At 49.2% G+C, this 17500-nt stretch overlaps 2 protein-coding genes across 11 annotated transcripts in view; both read right to left on the bottom strand.

Moving 5' to 3' along the window:
- The window catches only part of pals2b (protein associated with LIN7 2, MAGUK p55 family member b), a 23789-nt gene extending 11648 nt beyond the window's left edge, over nucleotides 1-12141 (bottom strand). The window contains exons 1-4 of one of the 10 annotated variants that reach the window (XM_060043606.1): nucleotides 12031-12141; nucleotides 6368-6433; nucleotides 2907-3258; nucleotides 58-179 (exon numbers count right to left, since the gene is read on the bottom strand). In XM_060043606.1, the coding sequence (XP_059899589.1) occupies nucleotides 58-179; nucleotides 2907-3078 (294 nt within the window). In that variant the 5' untranslated portion in view covers nucleotides 3079-3258; nucleotides 6368-6433; nucleotides 12031-12141. Of the gene's footprint in view, nucleotides 1-57; nucleotides 180-2906; nucleotides 3259-6367; nucleotides 6434-7450; nucleotides 7665-7706; nucleotides 7763-12030 lie in introns of those variants that run through there. The other 9 variants (XM_060043609.1, XM_060043608.1, XM_060043607.1 and 6 more) reach the window with 9 other exon arrangements.
- Nucleotides 12142-12429: 288 nt separating this feature from the next.
- npy (neuropeptide Y) lies at nucleotides 12430-15836 on the bottom strand. The gene is made up of 4 exons (XM_060043617.1): nucleotides 15682-15836; nucleotides 15110-15297; nucleotides 13657-13746; nucleotides 12430-13076 (listed from the first exon to the last, which is right to left on the bottom strand). Exons 2-4 carry the CDS (start codon nucleotides 15295-15297, stop codon nucleotides 13055-13057), a joined length of 300 nt encoding a protein of 99 aa, XP_059899600.1. The 5' UTR covers nucleotides 15682-15836; the 3' UTR covers nucleotides 12430-13054.
- Nucleotides 15837-17500: the final 1664 nt, after the last annotated feature.

Below are 17500 nucleotides of genomic sequence, written 5' to 3'. Positions count from 1 at the left end.
CCAGAAGCAGCCGTTAGCGTTGTGCGCGGCGCTAGCCTAGCTACGTGCGTGTGCTACCTGAAGGGGGGAGCGTACAGTGGGGCTCTCCATGATACCGCGCAGGAAGAGCAGGTCGATGTCCTTGGCCCCCTGGGAGGCGGGGGGAACCTCGCCCGGGTGGTCCAACGCCTGCTGCATGGCTGCCAGAGGGGGGGGGGGGGGGGGGGGAGGAGAGGAAGAGAGAGAGGAAGAGAAAGAGAAAGAGAGAGATGCTTTGAAACATTGCAATAGAACCTTTATGAAATGCAGCCATCTAAGCATGGTACAGCAGAGACACCCCCGCGTCCATGCATCGGCAAATTGGCGTACCAGGAAAGAGAATTGACTGTTTATGGGAAGGTCGGAGGAAAGGTGGATGGATAATTGTCCGATACATCAGGCTCAAAGTTAGTTCTTTTAAAGACAAAGAAAGGAGAGAGGGAGAGGGAGAGATGGGGTTGAGCAGTATCATTCAGCTAACTCCATAATGACAGAGTCGTAAAGCCAACGTAAGCCTGTTTAAGAAGCTTAAAGCCTTGCAGAAACGTGAGCATGTATATAGTATGCGTGTTGCCATGACCTGAGTGTGTGTGTGTGTGTGTGTGTGTTGCGATGCATATCGGTGTGTTGTGTATACACCCCCTACGTCCAGGCCATGCATCCGCCAAGCACATGGCTGACCGGCAGATTCCAATCTGCCCTTCTCCTCTCCCTCAACCCGTCTCCCTGGCTGTTATTGTCTGACTCACTCACTAAACATTTCCTCCCTAGATCACTTACACATTACGGTGTAACAGAATCAAAGGCGAGTCCATTTCCTCTGCTTCCTTTCAAGCGCAAACCCGGAGCCCGTCTCACAACAGTGTAATATCCTAATGGCCGGCGATGGAGTCTATTGTTTGCTCTCTGCGGACGTATAACCATTCAGGAGTAGTCAGAGGACGTCTTATCTTGATAAACAAATCACCTGGCCGGCCGCCGGAGACAGTGGGCGCAGATTTAGATGATGCAGGAGCACTACTGTGCTGTAAACAGCAGGCCGCCACCTGCTCACGGCTCAGATATTTATGCCTCGTAAGAACGACAACTGGAGAGGGAATATGTGCAGAAACTTTTTTGGAAAGAATGCGGGGCAACCGTTCCTATGCAAATAAAATTGTAGGGTTGTTTGCGTTGCCGTGTGTGTATACTACGCCGTGTGTGGTTTGCCGATTCGCTATCGCAATCTCCCACACAGCCACAGAAATGCACACACGCGTTCACAAACGCGTAAACACACGTGCACAATACGTCTGTATGTGTATGGGATAAGGCAATGAGACCAAAGACAGAGAGAGAGAGTGACTGGTAGACATTGTGAAACCCCTCAGAGAGAGAGAGAGAAACAGAGAGACAGAGAGAGTGAGTTAGTTGAATGAGTCACGCACATGGAAAATGTGAATGGATAAATTGTGTCCTTGTTAAGACAGCGTCTATTAACCAGGGAGATGACCAAGAAAGCAAAGTGATTCTCTAACTGTCAGGGTCGTGCATGTACACACAAACGCATGCCAAAACACAGACCCGAACTGTGTGTGTACTTTGGTTTGAGTTTGACCTGGTTGTACAAATCACTGTGTTCTCAACCACAAGAATGCTTGTCTATCTGAGCCACATTTGTGTTTTCTCTGTGTGTGTGTGTGTGTGTGTGTGTGTGTGTGTGTGTGTGTGTACATGTGTGTGTACATGTGTGTGTGTGTGTGTGTGTGTGTGTGTGTGTGTGTGTGTGTGTGTGTGTGTGTGTGCCGTTGGTAAGACACTTTGTAGTGTAAACCCAACTGTCGTTGGTTCAGTAATCCCCGTGCTCATCAGCGTGGTGTGACGAGCACGGCCTTCAGAAGACCTTCACCACATCGACAGAAGGGAGGAACGGAAGGATTTTACATCCACTATCTTACCCTCCATGGCTGCTCCTCTTCCTCCTCCTCCTCGCCACCCTGCCAATCACCCCCGATGCTTGGTCACCCCCCCCCCCCCCCCACCGCTATGGTGATGGTACATTGCACTTTTCCCACAGTCTCAGTATCTCCTCCATGCCAGCAGAGCATGTGTGGATTGACTAGCAATGCAGGTGCTCACCCTCTCCCCCCCCCCCCTCCCCCTGCCTCCCCCCTATGACTAATGGGTTTGGAGATGAACTCCCGAGAGAGTCTAAGCCTCTACACGACTTGCATCGACTATGAGGGGATAAAATACAATAATAAAAAAAAAAAAGCAATTCTCACACTCCTCAGAGCATCAGAGGAGTTCCAGGTTCACGTTCGCCTTGGGAGGGAGGGAGGGAGGGAGAGGAGGGAGGGAGGGAGGGAGGGAGGGAGGGAGAGGAGGGAGGGAGGGAGAGGAGGGAGGCAGGGAGGGAGGGAGGGAGAGGAGGGAGGCAGGGAGGGAGGGAGGCAGGGAGGGAGGGAGGGAGAGGAGGGAGGGAGGGAGGGAGGCAGGGAGGGAGGGAAATTGCAAATACAAAAATATTTCTCGGCAGAGCTGCTCGTCGGCTGACAGGGACAGCTCACAGTTGCTCACAAAACAAAATAGCAGAATGGGGAAAAACATCTCGTTCTTTTTTTTCTCTTCCCATATCCAAGAAGAAAACACCTTCCCCGGGCCCTCCGAAACACGTCCCTCTGCTCATAAAACAAACTAAAACCCAAGCTGTAAAAGAAATACCCAGCCAAGGAAGAAAAACAAACGCTGGCCTTTCTCTACCTCAGAGCGGGTCACCGGAGCCCCAGGGACTCATGCATGCAAACAACAAAAGCAAGGGGATGTGCTGCAACAGCTGCCTCCGTCCCTCCAGACACAACCAGTCTACCGCTCTATCTGCTCTCTGGAGCAGAGCTGGATCCTCTCACCTGGGGCCGGCTCTGGGTCAGGGGCTCCTGGGCGCTGGTGGTCCGCGGGGCAGCCCTCCCTGGTGGGCTGTCCCGTCCCCGCGGCGGCGGTGGGGGTGGTGGTGGTCTCGGAGGGGTGGTCCTCCTCAGCCCCCAGCCCGTTGGGCCGGGTGTCTTCCATGGCCAGCACCATCGCCGATCTTCACTCCTGACCTTTCCTTCCTGCCTCTCTTGTCCGCCCCTCTCTCTTCTTCTCTCCTCCTTCTCCTTGCCTTCTGCTGTCCTGTAGCCACGAGCACGCTAAATGCTAACCGCTAGCGGGTGGGGGGGGGGGGGGGGGGTCTCAAGCGTCTTCACTGGGACCACTGACCCGCTAAACTCCCAGACACAGCCGGATAGAGAGAGAGGGAGGGACAGAGAGAGAGAGGGAGAGAGACAGAGAGAGGATTTAGGGCAGAATACAACAGCGGCACACACAAAGCACACGACAATGGGCCAGGGATTAAAAACACGAGGGATACCCAAGGCAAGGGCAGACGAGGCAGATAGAGCTAAAGGAGAGAGAGAGAGAGAGAGAGAGAGAGAGAGAGAGAGAGAGAGAGAGAGAGAGAGAGAGAGAGAGAGAGAGAGAGAGGGTTACAGATGAAGAAAGACGTCGGAGGGAGATAAAGCGAGACGGTGCAGAGGAGAGACTTCTAGCTCCGCACACACAGCTGTGAACACGGCACGGTGAGCAGTCCATACCCCACAACACTGGCTTTAATACCCTTTCCCCTGCCCCCTGCACACACACACACACATAATCCATCAATCCTCCCTTGCTGTTGGGTTTTTGCTTCATTACCCCTCATCTCCCCCAATCTCGTACCTCCTCGTCTAGACTGAGGGACACACACACAACACACACACACACACACACACACACACACACACACACACACACGGTTTTCTTGGTCATTATGTAAGTAGTTACATAAGTCTGGTTGAAGGGTCCTGAACCTCAGGTGGCTGTCATGGCCCCCCACCGGCTCCTTGGCTTCAAACACACACTTAAATCTCCCGACCCCCCCCCACCCCCTTCTCTCTTACAGTGTCTCTCTCACTCTCCCTCTCCCATTATCATTCCTTCCCTCTCTCCATTTCTCTTTCGATCTCTCCCTCTCTTTGTCCTTCCCTCTTTCTGGAGAACTTGCAGGGGGACTATTCACACTGTTCAGTGTATGTCAGTTTGTGGGTGGAGTGGGGATGTGTGTTTGTATGTGTGTCATTGTGTGTGTGTGTGTGTGTGTGTGTGTGTGTGTGTGTGTGTGTGTGTGTGTGTGTGTGTGTGTGTGTGTGTGTGTGTGTGTGTGTGTGTGTGTGTGTGTGTGTGTGTGTGTGTGTGTGCGCGTGTGTGTGCGTGCGCCCTTAATAATGGACCTGCACTCTTCCCAGCTCGCTCCATCCTCGTTCCTTCCCGCTCTCCAACTCCCCCAGGTTCCCCGCTCTGTGTGTGAGTCCCCAGGTACATGAATCATGTTGGGGTTTTGCCACATGGCCGCAGGCACCACCGCCACCAGCCCTCCACTCCCAGCAGAGCCCGGCCATGGTGTTCATGTCTCCGTTACTTTGTCTAATGTACACGTTCATACACGTCCTGCGTGAACTGTCGGCGGATCAGCATGCGTTGGCGATGACGTTTAAACTATTTAAAAGAGGCCGCGTCTTTGAGTGGATAAAGCAGCAGTGTGAAGAGGCCAGGGCGACCTGTGGCCACTCGTAATGGGAAACCTTTTATTTTTTTCCATCGGGGCTATTTTTATACGGTTACGCGCTGTGATCAGGGTTAGTCCGCCTGAATCTGGGCCATGTCCTCATGAAATCTATTAGTCCCAGAGCTCAACCTAATGGCCTCCATTCATTATGCACCAGCCACTCAACCCACTCACACACTCACTCACTTACTCCCCAACACTTCACACTTCACAGTGGCTGGCGACTCCCAGGGAGCCCCTGATGCAGTGTCACTGTCCCGCGGGGGGGGGGTGGACCTCGGAATACAACCGGCAACCGGCAACCCTCCCTGGTTATGTGTTGGTGCTGCTGCAGCCGTCCCCTCTGGATCTCTGACGTTCCTAAGCTACGTTATACAACACGTATACAAGGCACTAAAGTGCCTCTGCCATCTGCTGCTTGTTTGGACGTTGGTGCTGTGTAAACAGATATACACAAGTCTCTGAGGCCCCGCCCACATGCCCCAAGCCCCTCCCCCCCCCCCCCAACACATCTGGGCGTCCGTCTCTCCCTCCTCCTCGCCACCTGCTGAGCCTCGACCCCCCCCCCCCCCCCCCCCCCCTCCTTGCCCCGACAGCGATGGGATTTTTCATCTGACTGCTGCTGAAAAAACCCTCTCCTTCTCCTACCCTTGCACATTAAAATCAGGCCTTCATGCGTTCACATCGAGTGCGTTCATGCATCCATTAAATTATTGAGCACATTCCTTTGTGACGGGGAGGAAGAGAAAGAGGGGGAATGAATCACTGAGAGCCGTGATCTGTTGAAATGTCCTGGGACCAAAAACAACCTTCTCCTTCTCCTTTCTTATTCGTCCACCAACAGAGAGAGAAGGAGAGCGGGAGTGATGTCGCGCGGAGGCCGAGCAAGAGGAGGCCACAGCTGAGCCCGGACCGAAGCACCCAGCACCTTTGTCACACTTAAGGCCCGACGGCGTACGAGACGGCGGGAGGATGGCCGTCGCGTTCCCCTCCCGCTCGCTAAATGAAATAAACCGATTACCGGGAGCATAATGGAGTAACAGAAGGCCTGATGAGACCGCCGCAGTTCAGATTTCCCCTGAAAGCCTCGCCAATAATACCAGGAAATGATTTCTGTGGGGCCAATCATCTGTCTTGTTCTAGCTAAGAAAATGAATTAAGTCGAGTTGATGTACCTAGTAATTTAGTACCTTCCATCTATGCCTGCGCAGGCTAGCAATAAAAGCCGTATGAATTATGAATAGTGCTGAGTAAATCTAGGACCCGTACTTGCGATCAGCTGATTCAATATGTATCGCGTGTGCGTGTGTGTGTGTGTGTGTGTGTGTGTGTGTGTGTGTGTGTGTGTGTCTCTCCATGGAAGGATGCAAATAAAGTAATGCCAGAGGCAGCCCTCCTGCCCCACGGACCTTGTACCCTCGGTGCCTCACGCCGGTACTGTGATAAGGGTGCTGTTCGTCATCATGAGACCCTGCAGTACCACGACAGCAGCCTATGGCAGGGGGCACGTCAAGCTCCCAGTACGCACTTTGAGTGCATCGTGACCTCTGCTGGGGTACAGCAAGGATCATGTGATCTAATGTAGTGCTTGGATCGAGGATCTATGGAGCAGTGTTGTGATCCATGTCCTGCATTGAAGTGCGTGTGCGTGTGTGTGTGTGTGTGTGTGTGTGTGTGTGTGTGTGTGTGTGTGTGTGTGTGTGTGTGTGTGTGTGTGTGTGTGTGTACCTTTGCCAGAAGGTGTAGCCCAACCTTTCCACGGCTACCTGCTACTCATCAGTTGGCCCTGGAGATCTACGGAGACAGAGCAGAGGCGGGGCAGAGGCAGAATATTAGTTGACTTGAAGGTAGGCCTGCAGGTAGGCTCAACTGGTTACTTCTTTCCGAAATGATTGTGAACTGATTCCTGTTGGTACCCTTCTTGGGTACCAGAAGACCTTGGGTAGTGTATTTCTTTGATAGAGGATCAACTGAGTGTGGTTCTGAATGCCCTTCTCTTTCGCTTCCACTTCGCCCCATCCCTCTCTCTCCTTCTCCCTGCACGTCTCTCTCGGTGATAGAGTGCCAGTCTCGCCTGACCTTTGTCCGCTGGCTCTGGCTGGCTCCCGTCTCCCTAGCGCTCGCTTCAGGTGGCTCCCCAGCATTTCCACCACGGTGGTGCCATGCTGGTACAAATCAATCCACCTCCCAGGAAAAGTGATTACCCTGGCCTGCCTCCTATCGCTGCTTTATATCTCATTCCCTTCTCCCTCTTTCCTACCCAGAGGCCCTTTTCATTTTGCAGTTTGGCACATCAGCGCTAATTGGTCCATTGGTCAAAGAGAGTGAGAGAGTGAGCGAGGACCTGGAGAAAGTGAGAAAGAGGGAAGAAAGTAATAGGGAGAGGAGGGGGGCGTCCGAACTGTCTGGGCAGGCAGATACGTTACGCAACAGAGTTTAGGAAGAGGCCGGGCATTGCTTATTGGAAGTGAAAGTGGTCCCCTGGAAGATTGTAAATGGAGGGGGAGAGGAGCTTCTTATCCAGCCCGCTGGAATGAGGGGGTCAGGGGAGGGCAGGGTGGCCTGAGATGGCCCCCCGGGAACCAACAGGGGGGGGAAAGGGATGCAGGGCCGATTAAAAGCAATCATCCTCCGTCTCTCTGAGAGCAGAGGGACTGAGAGACAGATTCATAGATTACTCTACCCAAGGCTGGTGGTGACATATATATATATATATATATATATATGAAAGAGAGAGAGCGTGAGCGAGAGCGCGAGCGAGAATAGAATGACGGTGAAATAATACCAATGAATGAAGACAAAGTAGATTACCTGCCAGGGAAGAGATAAAAACATGAAAAAGACATCACAGACCAAGTCTACATCCTCCTTTTCCTTCGTCAACGACATCCCTCAACCCGAAACCCCAACAGTCAACCAACTAAACCAAGACGCTTCTTAAAGTGTGCTGCACTGACAAAAGAGGACAACCTCAAAGTCACCAGACAGAACACCACCTGGACCGTGTCGGCCGTCGACGCCTCGGGAACGTGACCTGCCTTCCTCATGCGCCGACACCCAGCCTCACCGTGCATCATCCAGCCCAGCCGCGGCCTGTGGTTTCCTGTGACACCCTGTCATCACACTGACACCCAGTGACTCCCGGTTAACCTTCTACAACAGATGGGAGCGAACACGCCCATCCGAAGGTGGTCAAACCCAAACAGCGAGTCCAAGCCCCCTGCTGCCATTGGCTAGTGTGCGGAATCAAGGGGGGGGGGGGGGGGGGGGGTGGTGAGGCGACCAATGGCGTGCCCCGTGGTCGCGGGTTGCCAAGCAGTCAGAGGACGACGGCCCCCCCGGCTCACGGATGAGGGATTACAGAGGATCAGAGGGGCTTGCTTGTTTTTGTGGGCAAAAGATAAACGCTCGCCCAAGTGCTCGTTGCCGTGTTGGGCGTGGTGTTGGTGGATAACCCGGCGCGTGGGCCGTGCGTTGTGTACGCGTGTGTCGGAGCACGCCAATCGAAGGCCAGCGTCGTAGATGTCCCGAGCAGGCCCCCACTGCTACTGTAAGCCTCAACGTTGAGCTTTGCATGCATGTCACATGACACAAAGTAACGCCCGAGGCTGGAGCAGCCTTTACTGTTTGAACGTAGTGTGTCAAGAGAACCACAGCAGCCTCACCACCAGCCAGTCCAACGTCTGCTCAAAGACGCCCCGCTGCTGAGAGAGGAAGGCAGGCCCGAGTTTTAAAGGAAAGGTCGCCCACCGTACCTTGTGCCAGCCCCCACCCCCTGCCCTCTCTCCTCCCCCCCCCCCCCCCCCCATGGAGCCCCAGGCGCCGGGCTCAGCGAGGATCCGTCACTCTGCATTTCCCTCACTGGTCTGAGGATAATGAAAGGAGGGCTGGCCGGCCTCCCCCTGGGGGCAGACCACCACATGTCCTCCGCAATGAGCCCAACCTGCTTCCTGGGGGCTGCGCCGCAATTAGTGTGGTGTTCTCGGAACAGGGTCGAGAAGCTGCCTCCCGCCCTCTCACTGTGCCGCCTAACTTTAGAGGTGACTGGGGAGGGGGGAGGGTGGGGGTGTGTGTATTTATTTCGATGGAGGTTTTTGTGTGTGTGCACATGGTGGTTTGTATTTGGGTTGGCATGTGTGCGTGTGTTAATGTGTTGCAATTGTGCATGTCTTTGCATGCATGCATACGGTGTGTGTTTATTTGGGTTGATGTGTGTTTGGGTTGCTGCATGTGTGTTTGTGTGTGTGTGTGTCAGGCACGGAGGGAGAGCAAATAGCTGTAGAGAGATTGCCGGACCATATGAGAATGCAGAACAGCCAGCATAGCTCCACTGCCACAGGGCACGCCCCCCCCCCCCCCCCCCCGAGCCTCCGCAGACATATGATAATGTAGGTCAGTCGTCACATCCAAGAGACCCCTCAATAAGAGGATTACACTACTATTAACTGCATTCATAATGATTATAATTATGATTTCGGGCTCTGCAGAGTACCACTTTAGGGTGGTTTGAGACCAAGTTTCTGTGGACACCGCGTCCCACATAAACACAACTCAGACGACGGCGCTGAGATATCATCTGGGTCATTATCGAGCATGTCTTCGTTGTCGGCCCACTTTAACTGCCCCTGCAGTTAACCTGCCTGCTGTGTTATTAGTGGTGGAACAAGCAGCCCTTCTGCTGGGCTGCACACACGCACACACAGGCCGTACGTTTATTGAGCTCCTCTGGAGGGGTAGCCAGGGTGATGGACTGAAGAGGTCTTAATGGACACGGCTCGGGATGTAAATCATTGCGTCTTACGGAGCTCTCTCCGTCTCGCTCTCTCTGTCTCTCGGTTTCCAGCAGAAGAGCTAAACTAGAACGTGAGAGGTGTAAGATTAGGAAGGTAGGCCAGCGAGACGGACCGAATGCTTAAAACGTACGGTTGCAAGGCAGGCTGAGGCAGCTGACAACTTAACATAAGGGACAGGGAACTGAAGTAACGTCCTTCCCCCTGCCAAGCGCTACTTTTCATTTCTCGAGAATAGTGACTGTTTAAGACTTGGCTGTCACCGTGTTCATGCTTTTTATCATCACTGCGGTGTCAGCGACTTTAAATAAAGGCTTCCTCTCAAAGCCACAGCCGTCATTGACAAAGTCAGAGACGGTCACTTGTGAAATCGATCCCCTTTGCAGCCCAACGGTTAGCGTCGTTGGTCATGGTGCGCGTGTCAGACACCATCCACGTTGTAACGTTGTTAAAGCTGTCCAACACCACAACACTGATTCAATCAGCAACCGCAACCGTGTTAAGTAATTAGCTCCCTCCATCCCGGCTGCGGTAGGGGAGCAGGTGATGAAGTGGAACGGCGACCCTGGGTGCGACGTGTCGTTCGTGTTTCACATTAAGGCCGTAGAAATGGGAGAAATCTGCTGAGTCAAAGCATTGATTCAGGGAAAAGATAGTTGCCCTGAATTTGTTTTCTATGCCGTGGGATAGACAAGTCTGTTTCTTAGAAGTCAACCCCCAAAGCAATTATCTCGTCATGCCTTGCCTGTAGTCATCATGTCTCATGGGCTAAGGCCGGTTGTGGGTGTTTCATAATAGGTGTGTGCAATCAATATCGTCGCTATGACACATGAATTGATCACTATCACCAGGAGGGTCACTTAACTGTGTGTGTGTGTGTGTGTGTGTGTGTGTGTGTGTGTGTGTGTGTGTGTGTGTGTGTGTGTGTGTGTGTGTGTGTGTGTGTGTGTGAGACATCCTCTGAATGAACGTTCAGAGTAGCAGCCCGTCTGTGAGCAGAGAGGATGCTACACAGAGCTCAAAGCCACGCCACTGAAGATGTTTGAAGCTGTGTTTTTTCAGCTTTGATTTGGCACTTTCATTGATGATGTGGCACAGAAATGGACTTGAACAAAGGCAGCAAGGACACGACTTTGAAGTGAACCTGTCGTCCATGCTAATACTTACTGGTCCTTGGATTAAGTAGTCAGCCAGCTGGCAGCAAAGCAAAATATGTCAAAATGTTGCAGTGCAATGAGGACACGCTGGTCTTTCTCTCCTTGCCTTCACAAGCTCAGCTGTGTGCCAAGATAACTCATTCATCAAAAAGGAAAAATCAATGGGCGATTTTACATTAAACTATTAGCTTTGTTGTTCTGCTTTGTGAAATGTAAAACGTCCAACGTCCGTCTTCATCTCTTCCGCTCTGTGCTTCCTCCTTAAAATTAGGTTGTGTGGATTTAATCAGTTCCTCTTCTTCAAGCCTAATGAACACACCAATTGTTATAAACTGTCTTGGGGTGCAATAGGATCTTAGGCTTCTCTTCTATCATTACACCCTACTGGCCTAATAGCCAATCCTAGCCACTCCCTTTAAAGGATCCCCAAGGATATTACGTACGTCTGTGGGCTTCCCTCGTCACGTGACCCCGTCTGGAACGACGTAAATGCCGAGTCAATATCGATACCTCATGGTGCTTTCCAACCTCGGATTATAATTCACTGGAAGCACATGTCCCGTTGAAATAACTATTTCATACACGGTTTTTCGATTCATTCCTCGGACTAAAGACGTTTGACGTTGAGCGCATTCACGTTCTCCAGGGCACTCGTACGTCTGCAGTGACTGGGGGGGGGGGGGTCGATATCCCTGTCTGCCGGGTTGTCCGAGCAGCAGCCCCGAGCCAAGTCTCCTGCAAGTCTATACCCAATCACATTTCATCCCCATAAGGACACTAGTGATGGTTGAAAGCGTTTCACGAGTGCTTACACAGTTATAACTCATCGAATTGTTGACTCGGTAGAGCATGGTCTAGCTCAGCTCATTCATCAATTTGGGACGGTGGCCCCTCTTTCTCTCCCCCCAGCCCCCCACCCCAGGTCCGGTCAGAGTCGTATCAGCGTGAGATTAAAACAGCGCCAACCCAAACCCACTAGGGCTCATCCAGCAGGATCCATGTCACGGATCTGGCGCGCCGTGTGCATCCTTCACGCTACGGGCGCATGTCGAAGTTATTGTCCACAGAGCATTGGAAATTGTACAGTGAGCTCGCCTCACGTGCGGCCATTTTTTTTAACCCATCTTTGCCATTGTGATCTACACACACTTGCATCTTGAACATATCGTACAATTTAATACATGGCATGCGGGGGAAATAAGAGCCGCATCCAAACCTATGATAATAGTTCCCTGACCACGCACTGCCACCAAACGTAGCGGCGCAGAGCTCCGACTGCCCCCACTCACGCACAGGACTGGATAGGGTGGAAGCGTTCCTACTACCAAACTCTTAATGCACATATATGGCAAAACAAGAATGATTTTCTTTGACGTGTTGCCATGTGGTGGCGTACAATAATGTAAACTGGCAAGCCAGGAAGTAGAGCGCAGATGTGGCTTACCTGTTTTCTGAGTTCGCGGTAGTCCCTTTGGCTATACGACTCTCTCTCAGCTGTCTGTCGAGGTCCCACAGCTAACTAGTGAAGTACGAGCTGCCAATCACATGTACAAGCCACGCCCTTTCATGTGACGAAGGATAACCTAAACCAATTGCAGTCGACGACGGACGGTCAGAGCCGCCCTCCACGAATAATAGTAATGATTGTAAATATATGCGTATTGCACCCAATAGTTACACGGATTAATGTATTTCAACACATTTTAACATATTTTATATATACATATATTTCTTGATAATTAAAATTTGCAGGACATAAATAAAGCCAATGTAAACATACATTTCGCGATGAATGAGTGAAAAAAGAGAACCAATAGGAATTGCAATCCACACAAACGCTCAATTATTTGCACAAATGTTTTGCTTTATTTTACAAGGAATGTTTTGTGATCGAATATAGTCGTGATATAATATGTAGGCCTATGGTAGGCCTTATTTACAATTAACCACCGGCTGAAATGCATAATGTTGATGAACAGGTAAATACAGACGATGAAGAAGTATTTCTCTTAAGTATCTCATATAGTGGCCTCCTGTTTTGGGCTTTTCCAGTTTTATAACATAGTAACGACACACGATGGTTTATTCTAAAGATTGGCATTTTTAAAAAAGCCACTAGAGGGCGTCATTACACATCCAATTGGCGGCATATTCTCAAGGGGGAATTCATGTCGACGCCGAGTTGTTATTCGAACGCCTCAAAACGCCACAGAGCTGAAGAGATGTCAAACTGAAGACCCAAAACACATGAACACATACATAGACATCAGTATGGAAGCACATGTTCAAACAATCACACTTTAATAGAGCAGTTGTAGCACAAGCGTTGCCCTCTGATGACAAATCATTGTTGGAATTATTGTTTGATTATTGTTGGAAGATAATGGGGTGGTTTGGGGGGGGGGGGGGGGGGGGGGCAGTTGCAGACCTGGCACCTGAGGTGGGTGGTCGAGGGGACAGGGTAGACATTACCACAATGACGGGTCATATCTGGGGAGAGAGGAAAAGGAGTGAGTGAGAGACAGAATGAACAAATGACGGCTTCTGCTATGATTCATATCGCAGTAGCCTATGGATGATTCATATTGTTAACTGCAGCCTATGGATTTGGGGTGTTAACCTAAAGCTATGTTATTACCATATTGAATCTTGCAATATTATCTCTAACCTTTTACCTGACATATATATCGGAGGTTATTAAAAATATATACTTGTTTATTCATTCGCTGCAGAATTGCTCTAGATTTCTCTCTCTCTCTCTCTCTCTCTCTCTCTCTCTCTCTCTCTCTCTCTCTCTCTCTCTCTCTCTCTCTCTCTCTCTCTACCTCACACAAATAAACACACACACACACACACACACACACACACTCACACTATAAATAATTGCTTTTAATGAAGCAATCCAGCTTTCCCTCTCTCACTAGTCTTTCTCTATCTCTCTCTCTCTCTCTCTCTCTCTCTTTCTCTCTCTCTCTCTCTATCTCGCACACACACACACGAACAAACACAAGCACACACCCCTGCACCCTCGAACACACACACACACACACACACACACACACACACGCACCTGCTCTGTGGAAGAGAGTTTGCACTTTCCTTCAGCACCAGCTCTGAAACAAGAGTGTCCAGAATCTCAGGACTAGACCTCTTCCCGTACCTAAGAGAGGGGGAGAGAGAGAAGGTCGGGAGAGAAAGAAAGAAATAGAGAGAGAGAGAGAGAGAGAGAGAGAGAGAGAGAGAGAGAGAGAGAGAGAGAGAGAGAGAGAGAGAGAGAGAGAGAGAGAGAGTGCGAGAGGAAGAGAGAGAAAGACCAAGTGAGAACAAGATGGTGTGAGACCGACGGGGATAGAGAAGGAGAGAGGGATGGAGATCATCAGAGAGAGATAGCATTAGTGAGAGAGAGAGTGAGAGAGAGAGAGAGAGAGAGAGAGAGATAGAGAGAACGAGAGAGAGAGAGAGAGAGAGAGAGAGAGAGAGAGGGGGAAGGGTGAGAGAGAGAGAGAGAGAGAGAGAGAGAGAGAGAGAGAGAGGAGAGGGGGGGGGAAGGGGAGGGAGAGAGAGAGAGAGAGAGAGAGAGAGAGAGAGAGAGAGAGAGAGAGAGAGAACGAGAGAACGAGGAGAGAGAGAGAGAGAGAGGAGAGAGAGAGAGAGAGAGAGAGGGTACAGCATTAAATTAAGGATATAAAGGAAGCAGAGGGAGGAGGTGGTGCCTGAGCGAGGTGTGAAGGCCAGCTGTGTATACCGATAGCTTAGAGGCTGTGGCGTTGCATGTCTTTGAATCAAGATTTACCAGAAAGGAAAATAGTTAAAAATGAATAAGTGAGCAATGAAAGAAAAATGTGTTCCTCATGTGTCATCAAAAAGTCGCAGTGATTACCAACGGTATGTGGAACACAGTGGAGCGCAGCAGGTGATGAATTGCGTGAGGTTCTGTTTCCAGCTCCGTGTCTCACACACAGAGCCAGCTAGTGGTAATGCTGAATTGAAGTGGATTCCAAGCAAAACAAATTTGGTTCCATGTACTCAGGGTAGAGTGAATGGGTGAATGATTGGTATTCATTCAGATTCTACTCGATCTTGAATCTAGAATTCAACAAAGAATTAAATAGTCTTCTATGAAATTATGTTTTGTTCCATTTTATGAAGATACAAAGACAGCAAATTGTGTTGAGCAAAACAGTTAAAAATGAGTGACTAATGTTTCGGAATTAGCCCCAATGATAATCATAATGTGACCAGAATTAAAATGGAGCAATAAATTCCATTCAGGATTATCATTGGATAGGATGAATGTATAGGCCTATACACATTAAATCAGTTGATGCGTTGCTCATATTACAATGTATTTTTTGTTATTATTTAAGGGCTTGCTTTTCTTACGCTTTCAATGAAATAACATTGAATGAAATTAGATTGCATGTAATTCTAATAAATTCTTGAAATTCTTGAAGATCTCAGAAATGATAGGTCAATGGATTTCGATCATATCAAACTCTATGAAATGACCACGGAAAGCCTACCTTTGTCTTGTGATGAGGTTAATATAGTGCCTCAATGCGGAGTAATACTTGGCCAGTTCATCTGCCGGGGCGTCCTCCCCTGGGTTCTCGGGTTTGATGGGGTATCCCTCCGTCAGAGTTCCCAAACATATCAGCGCGCACAGCAGGAAGCCCAGAGCTCCGAGCCAGGTGGCCAGGTTAGAATGCATCTGATCAATAACAAATGAGTTACATGATTAAATAACTAATTAGTCAATTTGTTAGTAGTTAACGTTGCCGTTTGAGCAACTCTTAATGCCAAGGCGATAGAGAAAGAAAGTACGGATATGATTAAAAATATATGTTAGAAAAAAATTTAATTAAATTAAAAAAATCCTTGATGGAAAGTGTCATAGTTAATATGTCCGTTTGGTTTTTAAATCATAGTTTCCTAGTCAAACTTAGCTCTCTGTCAACAAGTGTAGTCTAACGATTGTCTTTTTAATAATGGCAAACTAACTTTTAGATTCAATTTACATTTAATCGGTCTCTGAAACTACTGAACCAAATGAATGTGGCGTCCCAAATGGGTGATAGAAAAGCCAGTTACTTACTATCGGCGTGTTTGTGGTCGCTCTTTTTCCCCGTTTCTCAGTTGTCTTCTGTGCCTCTGGGAGCTTTAGATGATCCACAAACGTTTGGTGATCTTTATATTGTTGGCGCGTCGTTGGACGCGTGTCACTGCCGCTCTCCAGTGCGCGTCACCGTGATGTCATTTCAGACATTTTTTCCACCTAAAGAATTGTTAACTTTCTACAGTCTTCTAATCAACAATGCAAACCCAACGATATCTGATCTAATGGGTGTTGTTTTTAATTAGTTTAAATGACGCCTTGAGTGGATCTTTGTTGACCCAATTTATCTAAAAAAAATCTGGGGTAAACAGATCTCATTTGGTTTAAGTGCATAAGAGATTGAGCAATTTACTGATGCTTTCCAATGGAACTGTGCCAACTCAATTTATCATTTCGTTATAATCTTAATTTGGGATGGTTTTACTCATTTAGACTATTTTGAGACAAAAATTTAACTCACCATACCAGCCTAATCATAGAGAGATGTCATGGGATTCAGACATGGAGGAATGGATTAAAAGTATTTCATGGAACTAATCAAACATTCCCCAGGGAATAGTTCACCTGCTTCAAAACAAGGACACACATACGGCTGTAACTCGTGATGACGTCTTCTCAAACGCAACAAAATCCTGGTTTACACATCATATAATCAATATCAAAAAAGGGTAAATAACTCTTTCAGCCACAAAGTGTTTTGATTGAATCAATCCATCAATCTGGATCTATAGAGCTGGATACCCATCAAGGACACCGGCGCCATACTCGACCCGAACAAAAGACCTATAATTTGAGTGTGGCTCTCTCCATACGTCAGCAAAAAAAACGCGGGCTCCATGCAGCATAGCCCCCCAACCTCAATGCCCCCCCCCCCCCCCCCCCCCTGTCTCCGATAAATCCCCCTAATAAGAAGCGTCCTCGGCATGCGTCGCCGTTGACGACGCCACGAGATGTATCTGTGACAGCGGGCGCTTCATTTAACACCCATTCAGGAGCCTGCTTGTATACCGGCCCTCTCCTATACTAAGGGTATAATCTTTCCAAATCAGTCGCTGGCAGAAAATAAATAAATAAAGTATTAAAGAATAAGTAAATAAAAGTTGTGTGTGAGGAGGATGTGTTAAGGGGTCTTTTATCTGAGATGTCGTGCTGGATGTGATGGAGGGGATGAGTAAGAGTGCCGACAGGAAGGGAGCAGCTTAATCATGCCTTTCATCGGCGGTTCCTGCTCTCTAAGGGGGTCTCTCTTAGGGGTCTTTAAGAGTATATCTCCTGCTCGCTTTGCGGTGTGAGGCTAGCAACTATTGGGTGGATTTATGAATGTGTCATTCCACCGACCCACCTGTATGTTCCTATCCTGGGTACCAACCTAACTATCTACATACCTGCCTGTTTATAGCTAACTACCTACCAGCCTACCCACCCAGCTACCTATGTATCTACATGTCTGTCCATCTGTCCGTTTAACCAAAACACTCTCTAAACACAAGCATTCTCACCGTGCGCGTAGAGAGGATTATGGTTTGTAAAACATAATCTCCCCCTGCATAAGAAACACAGAGAATATCACCTCAGCATGCGGTCGCCAATCTAATTTTCTTGTTATATTTATATATATTCCAACACGCTTATGCTGTCAGCACAATTACTGTGTGTGCCTGTACAATTATCACTTATGGGGTCTACTATGTTCACTCTGCTATTATTTGGACCCCATAGTTGTGTCCTCCAGAATTGTTTAGCTGTTCTTTTGGAGTCAGAGTTCTGGAAATAGGAACACAATCAGTAGCTCTAATGA

The sequence above is a fragment of the Gadus macrocephalus genome, chromosome 22, assembly GCF_031168955.1.
Source record: "Gadus macrocephalus chromosome 22, ASM3116895v1".
Taxonomy (NCBI): Eukaryota; Metazoa; Chordata; class Actinopteri; order Gadiformes; family Gadidae; genus Gadus; species Gadus macrocephalus.
This window is presented reverse-complemented; position numbering and strand designations above follow the sequence as displayed.

Excerpts from the sequence above, each read along its gene's own strand:
- npy (XM_060043617.1), bottom strand. The coding sequence starts at position 15,297 with ATGCATTCTAACCTGGCCACCTGGCTCGGAGCTCTGGGCTTCCTGCTG. Across the intron at positions 13,747-15,109 it reads AACCTCATCACAAGACAAAG|GTACGGGAAGAGGTCTAGTC; the intron begins GTAGGCTTTCCG and ends CCCCTCTCTTAG. Across the intron at positions 13,077-13,656 it reads AACTCTCTTCCACAGAGCAG|ATATGACCCGTCATTGTGGT; the intron begins GTGCGTGTGTGT and ends CTCTCTCCCCAG.